The sequence below is a fragment of the Branchiostoma belcheri genome, unplaced genomic scaffold (genome assembly GCF_001625305.1).
Source record: "Branchiostoma belcheri isolate BF01 breed outbred unplaced genomic scaffold, Haploidv18h27 scaffold49, whole genome shotgun sequence".
NCBI lineage: Eukaryota > Metazoa > Chordata > Leptocardii > Amphioxiformes > Branchiostomatidae > Branchiostoma > Branchiostoma belcheri.
In genome coordinates, this window is record NW_017804120.1 from 1793679 (window position 1) to 1810425 (window position 16747).

General features: G+C 41.2%; 1 protein-coding gene across 1 annotated transcript; it reads left to right on the plus strand.

The window, feature by feature from the left end:
* Positions 1-1144: 1144 nt before the first annotated feature.
* Positions 1145-13368, plus strand: LOC109479502 (dihydrolipoyllysine-residue acetyltransferase component of pyruvate dehydrogenase complex, mitochondrial-like). Its single transcript, XM_019781474.1, is given in 13 exon segments — positions 1145-1347; positions 2103-2179; positions 5581-5804; positions 6578-6691; positions 7368-7423; positions 7425-7539; positions 7907-8062; positions 8561-8646; positions 8999-9139; positions 10076-10157; positions 10589-10669; positions 12214-12353; positions 13212-13368. Coding segments are annotated over 13 exon segments (1545 nt in total). The 5' UTR covers positions 1145-1204; the 3' UTR covers positions 13342-13368.
* The last annotated feature ends 3379 nt before the right edge of the window (positions 13369-16747 follow it).

A 16747-nucleotide genomic window follows, 5' to 3' on the forward strand; every position in this document is an offset into this window, starting at 1 on the left:
GGGCAGTTATACTCCACCCTGTACACGCCATGCCGCGCCTAGAAATGTTTACTGGCTCCTTAGCTAGTCTTTACAATTCATCCCAGACTAATTATAATTAATAGCTTTGTAAACATCATCATTATTGAATAGCAAAGTTCTTTGATCACAACCATTTATTTTTCACGAGCCGACGTTTCGATGACCGTCTGTCATCTTCATCAGGGCAATTCTGACTGGTTTACTATGCACTGACACTAGATGTTACTTGGTGCATAGTGCACTAAATGTGTTACATGGTTCACAGTGGACGTAAGCTAGTTTTTACTGTTAACAATGCATTTCCGAACGTAGTGCAATTGTGACATACATACTAGGCATTGTTATAGAGGGACTTATGCGGTTCCAAATGTAATGTGTTTCTATATAATATAAAATTTGTTACAATACTGAGCTATCGCAGTCCCAAATAAAAAAAAGAAAAGTAAATGGTTGCCATCAAAGAACTTTGCTATTCATTCGTTTACCAACCTGATGAAATTATTTACAGATTATCATTATTGGCAGTCAAGTCGGGAAGACCTTTGTGATCAAAGAAGTAAGAACACCACACTCCACTGCCTACAGAAAAGGAATCAAACCCAACATTAACTGTATCCAAAGTAGCATTAGCATTCTTATTATCGCTTTTACTGTTTATTTTTTATCATATGTTCTTGCAATTAACCTAGATTAAGGCATAAATTTGCTTTCTATTATTTTAATAATTTTTTTTTTGTAAAAACACCGCCCATATATATTAAAAAGACCACTGGTTGCTGCCACCTCTTTTGAAATATTGTGTCCTTAGCTAGTCTTTACAATCCATCTCACAGACTAATTATATGTGATCAAATAGTAAAACTGCCGCCTCTTTTGAAAGAAAATCACTGTTTAAAGGTCATTTTTGATAAAAGATTGACTTTCTCCAAGGACTTTAGAATTGTATATATTAGAATTGTATAGTTCTTGTTAAATCTACCCTTATTGTTTATTCTTTGCCATACATTGTAAAAGTTACAGTTCTTGAGCAATATTAAAAAGTCGATTTGATTTGATTTGATTTGAAAATGTGTGAGCCCCGTTTACCCCATGTGGAGCCTCTACTGATTGAGGTCAACGTGAGGTCAAGGTGAGAACGAGGCTGCGTGTCCGCCATCTTGTCGGCTGGTTCCCCTCGGCAGCCATGTTGCGATCCGCCGCCCAACTCCGCTGCTGTTTACGGCGGATTCCGGGGGTTAAACTCGCCCCCGGGACGGGAACAACCTCGGGCAGGGCCGCGGTGGTACGATGCGGCTGTTCGGCGGCCCACATCGCCGCTAGATCCCGGTAAGTTGGACGTCAAAGTGCGGTGACCTTCGTTAGGTTACAGACGCTTTGGTATGCCCCCCTCCCCCAACAAGATTTTTCAGTAAGAAAAAAAAAATCTACCACAAGCCACAAATTTTTGTCACTCCGACTAAAACACCATATTTAGGTAATATTTATAATTGTTACTTATATATAGTTTATTATTATTTGCTCATTTGCAAATAGATATACTGTGTGACGGTCAACCGAAATATTTTATTTGCCCCTCCCCCTAAATTATTATACCGGATTCACTAGTACTTCACTTTATAATATAACGAAAATAGTTATTATAAACAAGATTCATTCATATGCTGACAAGATTTACAAAGCAAAGAATGTATGAAGTTTTTAATTGAGTGCACCCTTTTACTTTAAAATTCAATATTGTTTTTGATGTAAAAATTAAAAGTAGGTCACTTGTTGGTTACATAATGCACCAGTCTTTAAAAGTTACCCTTTGGCTTATGTTAACTTAGTAACTTATATATATCTTTGTAATAAATAGCATACCTTTGAAATGACATCTAGTTGGATATGAAAAAGTAATATACTTTTGATTAATTTGAAAGTGTATACAATGTTTCTCTTATAATTAATATACATATATTGTACATGACTGATCTAGACTTTCCGAGCCCTTACCAAACCATACTTTTTTCTGCAATCAAAATTATAACCTACCAAAAATTGGAGCATAGTAGATAATAAGATTTTTTTCATACCATGTTTAGGGCAACCTTGGCAAATTTAAAGCCTCAAAATGGAAGAATGGTCCTGCTTATGCCGAGAAGACTCTACTCATCAGATGGTATGTCTTATTATTTCTTAAATCTTCTCATAACTTTCTTTAAGACTTCATTGTCATTGTAAGGCCACACTAATTTAATTTGTTGGCTCTCTGATTTTTTCAGAAGAAATAAGAAGCGACAGGGCGAAAAAATAAAAATAAGAACAGGTCTATGTATCCTATTATAGCCCCAAATGCTACGAATACAGTACGATAGGAGCCATTAAGTCAACACAAAAGGCTGGGTTAAAATTCAAACGACAAATTTTGAACCTTTAATCAAGCCACTGCATTGATACTGATAGATGGAAAAATTGCAAGTAAGAAGAAAAGGACTTTCCTCAATTGTTCAGAGCAAAATATGAGCATTTTTGAGTTGATTCAGAACCAGAATCTTTTTTTTTTTTTTGCAAATCAGAAAAAAATGAAGAGGCGAATCCGAGACCCAACAAATTGGTGTGGCCTTAGTATAGTTTAGAATGGATGGATGAAGTTTTTTTTTATTTCTCAACAATAGTACATGGTGTATAGTTATGTTTGGCAATAAATGGAAAATACTACAAGACTAATTATAACTAAGAATATTATTGATGACAGTATATGACTTATCATATAGCTAGGTATTGACAATTTGGTCTTTCTTTTGGAAGAAAAACGTGTTTTTCTAGCATCTCTGTATCTGTATAGCCGGTATAACTACCCTTCAGCATAACACACCAACTTCGAAGGCACGCGGCGCGGCGGCAGCTGGCTATATTACACCGATCGACTTGTTACACCTAACCCTTGAATTTTTAACTTTAAGCAAATTGCATCTAATGATGATGCCCCTACTGTACTTGGTGACAGCGAGTTCCACTCTGCGATAGTTCTAAGAAAGAATGAGTTTTTGAAGACCTCAATCCTTGATTGATAGCCCTGGTACTTGAAGGCATGGTTATTTCTTGTTCTTTTCTGAGCTGGTATTATATTAGGTACTTAGTACTTGACAGCAAGACAGCAAGATAGCAAAGCTGGGAACTCTGGATGGCGGCCCAGAGGAAAAATGGAACCGCCTTAAAGAGTGCATCACAGCAACAGCAAAGTCAGTACTAGGGCCCAAGACACGTCACCATCAAGACTGGTTTGACGAGAATGACGAAAGCATCCAAGTCCTCCTAAACGAAAAGAGAAAAGCCTACACTGAATGGCAAAACTGCCCAAGCACTCCTCGTCACGACAAGTATAAAATGGTGAAGGCTAGAGTACAAAAACAGCTTCGAGCCATGCAAAACGAATGGTGGGAACAGAAAGCTATCGAAATACAACACTATGCAGACTCAAACAATTCAAAAATGCTGTTTGCTGCCACAAAAGCCATATATGGCCCCCAAAGTGGGAAAACTGCACCCCTAATGTCAGCTGATGGTCAAATTGTCATCAAGGACAAAGAAGGAATTAGTGCCAGGTGGGAAGAACACTTCACCAACCTCCTAAATCGACCTTCTCCAGTTGACGAGGCAGCACTTCAACAAGTCCCTCAGAGGTCTATCCAGGAAAACCTGGACCTACCCCCCACTGAGGAGGAAGTGAAGACTGCCATCAGACAGATGAACAATGGAAAGGCACCAGGAAAAGACGGAATCCCAGCAGAACTGTACAAGTCTATGGGTGAAACTGCTTTCGAAGCCTTCCATGACCTTCTTCTTACCATCTGGGAGACGGAATGCATGCCATCAGACCTCAGAGATGCTACAATCATAGCACTGTACAAAAACAAAGGACAGAAATCAGATTGTGGCAACTATAGAGGAATATCTTTGCTCTCCATTGCCGGAAAAATCCTTGCCCGTATCCTTCTTAACAGACTGATCAGCAATGTCTCCGAGAGTAACCTTCCTGAGGCGCAATGCGGGTTTCGCCCAGGTCGCAGCACCACGGACATGGTGTTTGCTCTGCGGCAAGTCCAAGAAAAGTGCATTGAACAGCGAAAGGACCTCTTCGCTGTGTTCATCGACCTGACTAAAGCTTTTGATAGCATTAACAGAGAAGCACTATGGACTATCCTTACCAAACTGGGGTGTCCTAAAAAATTCACCACGCTAGTGAGGTTATTCCACGACAACATGACAGCACAGGTGTTGATTGGTGGGGACTTCTCCAAACCCTTCAATATCACCACAGGTGTAAAGCAAGGGTGCGTGCTCGCACCAGTGTTGTTCAACTTGTTTTTCACACAAGTCCTTCTGCACGCTGTGAAAGATCTTGACCTTGGGGTATACATCAAATACCGTTCAGACGGATCAGTCTTTGACCTACGCCGCCTGCAAGCTCGAACAAAGACTGTGGAAAGGCTCATACTAGAAGCCTTGTTTGCGGACGACTGCGCTCTCTTGGCGCACATGGAAAACCACTTACAACTCATTACTGACCGTTTTGCCACAGCTTCAAAGCTCTTTGGCCTGACAATCAGCCTTGGCAAAACCGAGGTGTTAGTGCAACCAGCACCAAACACAATGCTACCTGCGCCTAGTATCAAAATTGATTCTGTTGTGCTGCAAAACAAGGAACACTTTACTTACCTGGGTAGCACAGTCTCAGCAGACGGTTCGCTGGACAAAGAAATCTCATGCAGAATCCGGAAAGCCAGTCAGGCATTGGGAAGGCTGAGGGCCAAGGTACTTCAGCAAAGAGGAGTGAAACTGTCCACAAAGCTTAAAATCTACAATGCCGTAGTGATCTCAACACTGCTCTATGGATGTGAAACGTGGACACTGTATCGTCGGCACATAAAGCAGCTGGATAAATTCCACATGAGGTCATTGCGCACCATTATGAACATCCGCTGGCAGGATAAAATCACTAACCAGGAAGTATTGGACAGAGCCCAATCATCAAGCATTGAGGCATTACTACTGAAGGCTCAACTACGTTGGTCTGGTCACGTCAGCAGGATGGATGATAGCCGTATCCCCAGACAGTTGTTGTACGGAGAGCTCAAGCTGGGTTCCCCGCCGTAGGGGTAGGCCAAAACTGAGGTACAAAGATGTACTTAAGAACAACCTTCAGTGGTGTGGTATCAAGCCATCCGAGTTTGAGGCAGCTGCCGCTGATCGGCCAGCCTGGAGGGCTCTTGTGACAAAGGCCACATCTGCGTTCGAGGAGGAAAGGAGGAGACGCCTCGAAGCCGTGAGGGAAAAGCGTCATAGGACAACAACAGCTACTAGTACTACAGAATACCAGTGCAGCAGGTGCGGGAAGCTGTGTGCCTCAGCCTTTGGGCTAAGAAGTCACCAGAGGATCCACCCCACCTGACGGGCTGTGCACAGAAGTCATCATCGGAGACGATGGACAACCAGAGAGAGAAAGTAGTTGGTACGTCCACCATTTCAAACCATATGTTTTTAGACTTTTGTTCAAGCTGTATTTTCTCCCAACCCCAGGCCTCCCAGCTCACCACAAAGTGGTGCTGCCAGCACTGTCACCCACTATGGAGATGGGCACCATCGTGAGTTGGGAGAAACAGGTTGGTGATCAGCTGAACGAGGGAGACCTTCTGGCAGAGATCGAAACGGACAAGGCTACCATGGGGTTCGAGACACCAGAGGAGGGGTACCTTGCGAGGATATTCATCGAAGCCGGAGCGAAAGATATCCCCATAGGGAAGGTAGGTTAATCTCAAAATGTTCACGGCAATTTTATTTTGATACCCTGCATGACACATAATGTATTTATGTTTACCTTCCCAGAAGGAAAACAATGTATTTCTCTGCCTCTTCTTCTCCAAATAAATGAGGTCAATCAATGACCTGGACAAGATGGCTGCGATGTTGGAATAGATTATGTAGCAAGTTATAGCTAGGGCTGGTCACCGTACATATGATTGTGTTTGAGTTAGAATAAACTCTAACAAAAGTTTGTTTGGCTAGATCGTGTGAAGGTAAATTCGTCAAGATTGGGCAAAATTTTTGGAATTATTAGCGGCAAATTTCCATGAAATGAGAGAAAGACGGATACTGGTTAAAACACTGTCTAATAGTGCTGTGTACCGGTTGACTGGACTTGGATCCAAAATTTTTAGGTTCAAGTCCAAAAAGAACTAAAAGTCAAGAACCGAGCCGGACTTATACAATACATAAAAGACAATTTCACATAACCCTTTCCTTTCCAAACCACCTAAAACCTTCCGAAGATTGCAAAATCTTTGCTGCAAAATGAAGAAAACATTGCCATCGTCAAGTGTTGGCCTCCATGTTATGTGGCCAAAGTTTCACCCAGACAACATTGCAAGGTTGCCAACATGCAATTTTGTATATGCCGTGGGTTTAGGTCCGGAACTGAACCTAAACCTCTGGACTTGAATCCGGACCTGAACCTAAATGTGGGTTTAGGTACACAGCACTATTGTCTAACACTGTGAATGGATGTTGTTTTGTGCAGCTGCTGTGCATCATTGTTGAGAATGAGGACGACATCGCCAAGTTCAAGGACTGGAGTCCACCGGCTGATGCTGAACCAGCAGAAAAACCACTGCCAAAACCAGTCTCTGAACCGGTAAGGCTTGCTGAAGAAACAAATAAAGGCATAGGCCGTAACCATTATCACATCCAAAAACTAACATTTTCGTGAATAATTTCATCAGGTGGGGGAATAATAGCTGGTGTGTTACGCCGAAGGGCGGTTCTACCTGCTATACAGACACAGAAGCTGGTGTGTTACGCCGAAGGGCGGTTCTACTGGCTATACAGATACAGAGGCTGGTGTGTTACGCTGAAGGGCGGTTATACCGGCTATACAGATACAGAAGCTGGTGTGTTACGCTGAAGGGCGGTTATACCGGCTATACAGATACAGAAGCTGGTGTGTTACTCTGAAGGGCGGTTATACCGGCTATACTAATACAGAATAATTGAATGACAAAGTTCTTGATTCACAACGACTTGTTTAACATTATATAATAACAAGAGCTGACATTTCGATGACCGTCTGAATATGACAAAACTTCATTGAAACAAGTTTGTGAATAAAGAAGTTTGCTAGTTAGTCCTCAATTGAATTTTAATGTAAAACTCTTTATATCTATGTAAAACTGTTTAATATTTATGTAAAACTGTGTGTTTATGTTAAACTGTTTATATTTATATTTATAGAAACCAACTACTAGTATTTACTACTGTGTCCAAAATGTTGGGCATATATTTACAATAAACTTGTTATATATTGATTTCAGCCACCACCACCCCCACCTGCACCGGCAGCAGCCCCACCCCCTCCTCCCCAACCCCCGTGGCAGCCATGCCCCCTCCCCCACCCCAGCCGCAGCACCCCCCACCCCAGGGGCTCGAGTTGTCGCCAGCCCGCTGGCCAAGAAGCTTGCAGCAGACAAGGGCATTGACCTCTCTGTGAGTACATGTGTATGTGATAGTTAGAGTTAAAGTTGCAAGTGCTGTGTATCAATTTACTGGAACAGTTCCAGACTTCTAAAAATGTTTAGGTTCAAGTAAAAACTTAAAAGGCAAGAACCAGTTCCAGAGTTAATAAAACAAACCATGTCACATACCCCCTTTTCTTTCCAAACCACCTTAAACCTTCCATAGATTGCAAAATCTGTGCTGCAAAATAAAAAAAACATTGTCATCAGGCATCGTCAAGTGTCAGCCTCCATGTTATGTGACCACAGTTTTGCCCAGACAACATTGCAAGGTTGCCAACATATATAGACTGTACCAAGTGTAGGCTAACAAAAAAAAATGAATCCCCCCCCTACAGATGGTGAGTGGTACAGGCCCGGGTGGAAGAATACGCTCGCAGGACATCGAAGCCTTCACACCTGCAGCTGCACCTGTGCCAGCTGTAGCACCTGCTGCACCTGCTGCAGCACCTGTCGGGACGTTTGTGGACATCCCTCTCACAAACGTCAGGAAGGTATGCAGTTTTTCTTTACAGTGTTTTGAAAATGTTAGTGGGGAGGGGGGCAAGAGAACTTTTGCATGAAGAAAATCCAAGTATAACAGAAAGACAAAGCTTAAGAAAATGTTCAAGAGTGAACTTAAGAATAGGTTCTTGTCCAATCCTTACTTAAAAGTGGAACAGTCAATCCTTAGCACAATCAACTAATTCCACCACCATTAAAACCTAGGTATGGAAAAAAACACTCAAAAAACATGATGCACATTCTGACCCACTCTCTTATTGGTCAAAAAGCTAATTGCCATTCTCCCATTGGTTGAACTGCTAATTGTGATGGACATTCAGGATTTGCTCATGAAGTTTGAAGGTATGAAGTAAATGCACTCCACTATTGTTGAACTACAATTGTGTAAACCAAAGTAAAGTCCTATATAAAAATACATATGTGGTTATGAGTTGTAGATTTAAAAGAAAAGAACTTAAAGTAACTTTTTATCTTGTCTTTGTGTCCAGGTCATTGCCAGTCGACTTCTACAGTCCAAGACCACCATCCCACACTACTATCTATCTGTGGATATTAACATGGACAATGTTATAGGGTAAGTCTCCTAGGTTTTATTTCTGATATATCACCAAAAGAAATTCAGTGTACCAATCTTCTGTGCAAGCATGTTCAAGTCAACATATATGTACATGTATCATGTATGTACATATACATGTACATTGTACACTCATTGGATGATATTTACAGATAATGTTAAGCATTGTAATTTTCGTCAGTGTACATATTAAATTTCTATTATATTTGAAAAAAACATGTAATATTACGCCTTAAATGAAAGTATAAAAGAGATAAGAACCAATAAAGAACAGTTAATTCTTTAGAAGGACGCAGACATTCAGTTTTCATCAATGATATTTTCTTAAGTAACTCTTTCTTTCCTTCTTAAGGCTGCGGAAGGAATTGAACGCCATTCTTCAGAAAGACGATATCAAGATATCTGTGAACGATTTCATCATCAAGGCAGCAGCACTGTCCTGTCTGAAGGTGCCAGAGTGCAACTCTTCATGGATGGACTCAGTTATAAGACAGTGAGTACAATTAAGGCCGCAGAACACAGTATTTATGGGCGACCCCCGGGTCTATGACGCGGGTACAGAAAGTAGTGCAGATAAACCTCTTGCATCCTGGCTAGAGCGACTTATGTGAGTGGTAGCCATGAATGAACTGCGCTTTGTGGTATAGAAAGGTATCGGCTTGTACACCGTATGATTTGGATTGTGGAGATTTCCCTGTTCGTGTATAAATGCGCGGCATTACGCAACAACGTTCCAGGGTGAGCCGGCTGCAGTTCCATTGACCCTGGTAGAGGGCCAAATCAAAGTGGTTGTCATTATGTTAAAAAACGATACCTTCTTTCGGTTTTCAGTCATTTTGTAGAATATACCGTATATTTCCACATATTAGTTGGCCGTGATTCTCTAGTGCACCCTACTATAATTTTTACCGCGTCGAAGTGAGTCACCTCGGAGTGCTTAACTATAGGAATCCCCATAGGCCGAAAACTGTGTTCTGCCACCACAACTACATCGCAGCATAGGGATGCCACCTAGCAGTTGTTGTCTGAATTGCAGTTAAATGTAGCACTTGTTCATGAAGTGCTACACTGTTGAAACCATCTCTGCTGTCTTTCCAGATACAATAAAGTGGACATGAGTGTAGCACTACACGTAATTCAGGGCTCATCACACATGGTCACAGTACAGGGATGCCACCTAGCAGTTGTTGTCTGAATTGCAGATAAATGTGGAGCTTGTTCATGAGGCTTTTACTGTTGCAACCATCCCTGCTATCTTTCCAGATACTAGTTCAATAAAGTGGATATGAGTGTAGCTGATAGCACTGATTCAGGGCTTATCACAGTCTGAACTATGGTCACTGCACAGGGATGCCTCCTAGCAGTTGTTGTCTGAACAGCAGTTACATGTAGAACTTGTGCATGAAGCCCCACTCTGCTGTCTTTCCAGGTACAATAAAGTGGACATGAGTGTAGCTGTGAGCACAGATTCGGGGCTCATCACACCTATTGTCTTCAATGCACATACAAAGGTTTGTACAATACAAAATATCATAACTTCTTACTATAGTACTCTCTGTGCACCAAGGTTTTGTATTTGGTGTTTTTGTGTTTTTTCTTGTGCGTTTGACAGGAAGTTAGGTCTAATGTTCCAGAAAGATTTCAGAAGAGGTTATTTCATTTCCTGTCACTTTATGAATCATATGAGCCAGAGGGAACAAGTGTAGATACATTGTATTTACAATAATTATTAAAACAGGAAAATCATACGACATGTAAGTCAAATAATACTTGGATTATAGAAATTCTTTTAATGTCACTGGGCACGTGCATCATCTAGTATTCAGACAACACAAAGCCAGTTGTTCCAGAAGAAAAAAAAGATTCAAGAAAGGTACATTGTATGAAAACAAAGTTTACATAATTTATAACGTATTTTAACATGATTTATTTTTTTAAACAGGGCCTGGCAGCCATCAACTCTGATGTAACCAGTCTTGCAGCCAGAGCCAGGGAAGGCAAGCTACAGTTACAGGAATTTCAGGTACAAAATGTAACATGTCCAGCATAATTACCAGATCAACCAATGAGAGAATGGCAGTTAGCAGTTTAACCAATGAGAGAATGGCAGTTAGAAGTTCAACCAATGAGAGAATGGCAGTTAGTACTTCAACCAATGAGAGAATGGCAGTTATCAGTTCAACCAATGAGAGAATGGCAGTTAGCACTTCAACCAATGAGAGAATGGCAGTTAGCACTTCAACCAATGAGAGAATGGCAGTTAGCAGTAAACCAATGACAGAATGGCAGTTAGCCTTTCAGCCATTGAGAGAATGACAGTTAGCACTTCAAACAATGAGAGAATGGCAGTTAGCAGTGTCCAATGTGGCAACTTTTTGGTGGTCCCTTAGATAATTTTGTTTACAGTAATCCTGTCTATAGTTAACCACCTCTCCACAGATTTTATTTGACCCCTGTGTGGTCTTCTTGGGAAATTTTACTGTAAAAATGAAATGAAAACAAGAAGCCATAGGTGACAATCCTCCGTGAAGTTTTATATATTTCAACAAAATCCCAAGCGTCAACGCCAGACCTACTATGCAGACATTATAATTAGGCAACGGTTAATACAATGAGGGCGCGTCACAAGCATAAAACATACAAAGAGCTAAATCCATTACTGCTCCCAGGGCGTGTAAAGATACTGTGCTTCAAGTTCGAAGTTCATTTTAATTACACACACACAATCATTGCATTCACATAAAGATCAGACTATCATGGTCGTGTCTAGTAACAAAGACAGCCCCACCTGTTAGGGAAGCGAGTGTGGGAGCCCCGGCATACAAGTAGAATGGTACCCAGGCTACGTCTTACCGTGCCTGTACCTAATTAAGCGCGCCTGTAACAGGCCAAATTCCAGCAACAGTTGCGGTAAGCACCGCGAGTGTTACTACCGCCGGCCAGATAACCAGGATATCTGCTTATAGTACCTCTGCTACCAGACAACTGCCTATATAGCTAAACCTACGGCCTATTCCACAGGATTGTAAAAGTAGGGATGTTTCTAAAATATGCATTTACTTCAATATCAAAACAGCTACGGTAAAAATAAAAAGACGTGCATCATCCCGGACATAATGCCACACCACATGCGAAATTACACAGAAATGCGACGTACGGAAGAATGCATTTTGGCTGCGAACATCTTCCAAAAAACTTGGCATCTCTTAAGCATGGGCAAAAACATCTGGAACCACTTATCAAAACCACCCCGTATCTGCATGAAGTTCCACCCCCCCCACTGCTATTCCAAACAACGCGTTTTTCTGGACCATTCCAATTTGCCTCGTAATTGTAGGGGTGCGTCTGCAATATTACATTGACCGCGAAAGCAGCAACGGCAAAAATACACATTCGTGCATCAACACGGGCATGCCCGCAGACGGCCTATAAAATTGCGTGCTGATTACACAAAGAGAACCCAGTGTTTTGACTGCGAACATGAAAAATCAGCCGATCACAACACTCCGTCCGGAGGTCCTGACCTCCTTCACGGAGTAATAACCTTTTTTTTTCTCACATGTTTAGGGAGGAACCTTTACAGTGTCCAACCTGGGCATGTTTGGGATAAAGAATTTCTCGGCGGTGATTAACCCTCCTCAGGCCTGTATCCTGGCTATAGGAGGGGCTGTCAAGACTGTGGTACCCGACCAGGATGCAGAGAATGGGTAAACATTTACAAATTAGTTTTACAAATTAGTACAAAAACTTTACAAATTAGTCCCTCCTTCTCCATTTTCAAAAATCATACTAAAGTAGCTTTCATAAATAACCCCACACATTCCTAATTTTTGTTTATGTTCCTTGTTTACTACTTTCATTACTATTTTTCATTATTGTAGATAGTATTGTATCGTATTGTATTTTATTGTTTTGTTTATTCACCCGTTACCTAAGTTATTTCTTATTTATCCGATTTATTTGATTTGTTAATCACGTTATGAAGGGAGGCCACCTCATAAGCATTTTATGCTTCCGGCCTCCCTGCACTGTTACATTTCATTTATATTTTCTTGTATTTGTATTGTTACATTTTGTTTTAAAGTGCGAAATAAACTAGAAACTAGAAAACATTCAAAACATGCAATAGATGCCATTGTGAGAAGGTTATAAAATCAGTCTGTTTTAGTGTGGGAGACTTCTGATTTAGCGACATAACTCTTGAAGGCATGGTTCAATGTTCATGATTTTTGGCAGACAGGTTACCGTTGGGGAGACCAAGGTCAAGTGCAAAAATAGGCTTCGTGGGGTGTCCCTAGAACAATGTCCCCCTGACAAAGGCATCGGGCAGGATTCGAACCTGGAACCACTTGGTTCTGAGTTGAACACAATCATGAACAAAACAGTAACACAGCTTATAAAATTAATTTGTTCTTAAACAGTTGTTTTGGTACACTGTTCTTAATTTTGCACACAAAAAAAAAAAAATTGAAACAAGGCAAGATGCTCTACCCAAAGAGCATTGACATGCAGTTCGTACGTGTCCTGCTAGAGGTCCTCGTTGACACATGCTGTTTGTTTTGCAGACTGAGTGTGGCGACCATGATGAGTGTAACGCTGAGCTGTGACCACAGAGTGGTGGATGGGGCAGTCGGGGCACAGTGGCTACAGGAATTCAAACTTTACCTCGAGAAACCCGAGACCATGTTGTTGTAACAACTGAATTCTCCAGAAAAAAAACAACAACAATAACAACACATAATAGAACTTATAGCATATTTTATGTAAAATGTTTGAGAGTTTTCTATAGGTTCAAAACATAATAAATCTTATGATAAGCTATAATTTCAAAGTTATAACCTGTGCAAAGTTGATATTTAAAAATGATTTCTATGAGAACGTTTGTGTCTGCTAGTGAGAATTGTAGGGCATCGTCTTTCAAATTATCTTTAGATACAGCAAGGGGACGGGACAAAATGTAACAATTTTTGGACAAATGTAAAATTTTTACGCTAAAATTTTTTGTGAGATGAAAGAAAAGCGATTCAAAGTTGCTTCATCAGAGATGATTTCAATGTAGAAAATGTATTTTGAACAAGGTACATCATTCTACTAAAATCGCTATGTTCTATTGTGTCACACCATGGTTAGAATTTCATTCATTTTAGTATGACCAACCAATAACCCAACAACGGACAACAATGATCAACTCATGCAAATAAACATTTGTTCCGTGAGGCTGACATTTTTTTTTGTATCAGTGATTTTGTTCAAAGATATTCAGCAGAATAGCAATGTTTGTTTCCAAACACTAGTCGGCCTTTCAATGCATATGATATTGTGTCTGTTATCTTCATCAGGGCAATTATGACTATCTGTATCAGTATAGCCAGTATAACTGCCCTTTGGGGTAACACACCAGCTTCTGTATCAGTATAGCCGGTATAACCGCCCTTCGGTGTAACACACCAGCTTCTGTATCTGTATAGCCGGTATAACCGCCCTTTGGCGTAACACACCAGCTTCTGTATCTGTATTGCCAGTATAACCGCCCTTCGGTGTAACACACCAGCTTCTGTATTTGTATTGCCAGTATAACCGCCCTTCGGTGTAACACACCAGCTTCTGTATCTGTATAGCCGGTATAACCGCCCTTTGGCGTAACACACCAGCTTCTGTATCTGTATAGCCGGTATAACCGCCCTTCGGTGTAACACACCAGCTTCTGTATCTGTATAGCCGGTATAACCGCCCTTTGGTGTAACACACCAGCATCTGTATCTGTATAGCCGGTATAACCACCCTTCGGTGTAACACACCAGCTTCTGTATCTGCATAGCCGGTATAACCACCCTTCGGTGTAACACACCAGCTTCTGTATCTGTATAGCTGGCATAACCGCCTTTTGGTGTAACACACCAGCTTCTGTGTCTGTATAGCCGGTATAAACGCCCTTCGGTGTAACACACCAGCTTCGCAGGCACGCGGCGTGGCGGCAGCTAGCTATGTCACACCGAACGACTTGTTACACTCAATCTTTGCACATTTTATTGCGGGAGTTGTTTAAGGTTTCTAGTGATGATGCCCAAACTGTGCTTGGTGGCAACCAGTTCCAGTCTACGATAGTTCTGGGGAAATACGAGTTTTTGAACACCTCAATTCTTGGTTGATAACTCTGATATATAAAGGCATGACTGTTTCTTGTTCTTTTCTGGGCTGGTATCAGATACTTAGTGGTGGTACGTCCACCAGTTTATTAGTGGTGTTTATTTGAATTTACCACGAGTGTGGAAGGGAGGACAAACCAGGTGCATTGACACCTTTACAAGTTGTCCTCCCAAATACTACAATAGAAATACAGATTGCAATATTGAATACAAAACAGGTTACAATATTGGACAAAGTTAACATGAAATACAAATACCTACAGTATCGTCATGCATGGGGTCGGCCCTATGTTACGACAGCCCTATGTTACGACAGCCCTATGTTACGACAGCCCTATGTTACGACAGCCCTATATTACGACAGCCCTATGTTTTGACGCCCCCTTTTTTCAACGCGATTATGGCTATGTTCAGACACCAAATGATAAATTGTAAATGTATGGAGTGTAATGATCTCGAAGAAAATTTTCACGTAATAAATTGTCACTGACAGTGTTTCCGCCAAACTGCAGCAGAGATCCTGAGAGGCCGTCCAGTTGGGAAGGGCCGGGTCGCGAAAATTAATTAACTAAGGGAACACGTCGCGAAAATTAACTGAGGGGGCGGGGCATTTGTTTACACTTGTTAACAAGTTGAAACTGTCCACAAGCATTCCACATTTTTTTTACAAGTGTTGACATTAAAAAAAAACACTGCTACAAATAGGCGAAACGTATCGCCAGTAATAATACTTAATTAGGACATTCTGCTGCAAGACTCCGAACATCGGCATCATTTAATTGTAACCTCCAGTAGCGCCTGCGATAGCCGGATTTTAATAGTGAAGAGCCTTGCTTCGTCCGTACTTCTTCCGTACTAGCAACATTTCCGCTGTAAAGAAGCGTCATCTTATCTCTCATACACGAGACAAATTCTGAAAATAACTTGGCTGTATCGTAGCTTTCATTGCTGTTTTATTCAACAAAAGTGCTCCTTGGTTGTAAAATGATCTCTTGTCTCCAGTACAGTGTCAAATGGTAGCGTGATCGTAGCGTGCGAAAAATCGGCGTTAAAAGTCAGAAAATCGCTGGAAAATAACTTGCAGCACACATTCGCTACCTCGCCGTAGAAGAAAATACGCGCATTTTCTCATTAATATAATGCTAATATGTAAGTAGCAGCGTGAACTCTACGCTCTGATTCGTTGACCTCATATGACCTGCACTCTGATTGGATAGAGCCATCTTTGCAGAGCTGCAGTTTGTTTGTTGGCGAAGAGAGTTACACTACGCTACTTTCTACGGTGTTTCTACCACTAACATTCCATTAAAGAAATTCATTATTAAGAATTTTTGGGAAAATGTATGTATCCATATTGAGTGGTGCCTTTCGCGTATTCAAGCAAGCCGGAAGTGTTAGCGAACCGCGGCGTGGATAGCGAACTGCGGCTCGGATTTTCATGCAACCCGCCCGCTACAAGACCATCAAAAACGTAACTCCCAAAAGAGAATTTTCAAATCCGAAATGATTTTGTTCAAGGAGAAATATTAGTGGATACATTTTACTGGATGGAAACTTGAAAAACGGGCTTGAATGAGATTAACGTATGCGAAAGGCGCCGACATCAATTGTTCGTCAGCATACGTATAACAATAACAATAGCTGTCGTAACATAGGGCTGTCGTAACATAGGGCTGTCGTAACATAGGGCTGTCGTAACATAGGGCTGTCGTAACATAGGGTATGAACCTCATGCATCTGCATTTTTATGCTTTTTTATACGTTATGTTTACCGAAGGAAAACGTTTTTACTTAGTTTCTTCCTCTTCTTCTGTTCCAAGCACTAACCTCTGCCCTGGCCAATGACAAGGTTTGTTGAAGTCTTTCACCATGGTGATTGGTGTTGGGTTACATTATGTTGCAATTTCATGGTCTGCTCTACTCCTGTCACCATATACTACTAGTACATGTATGTG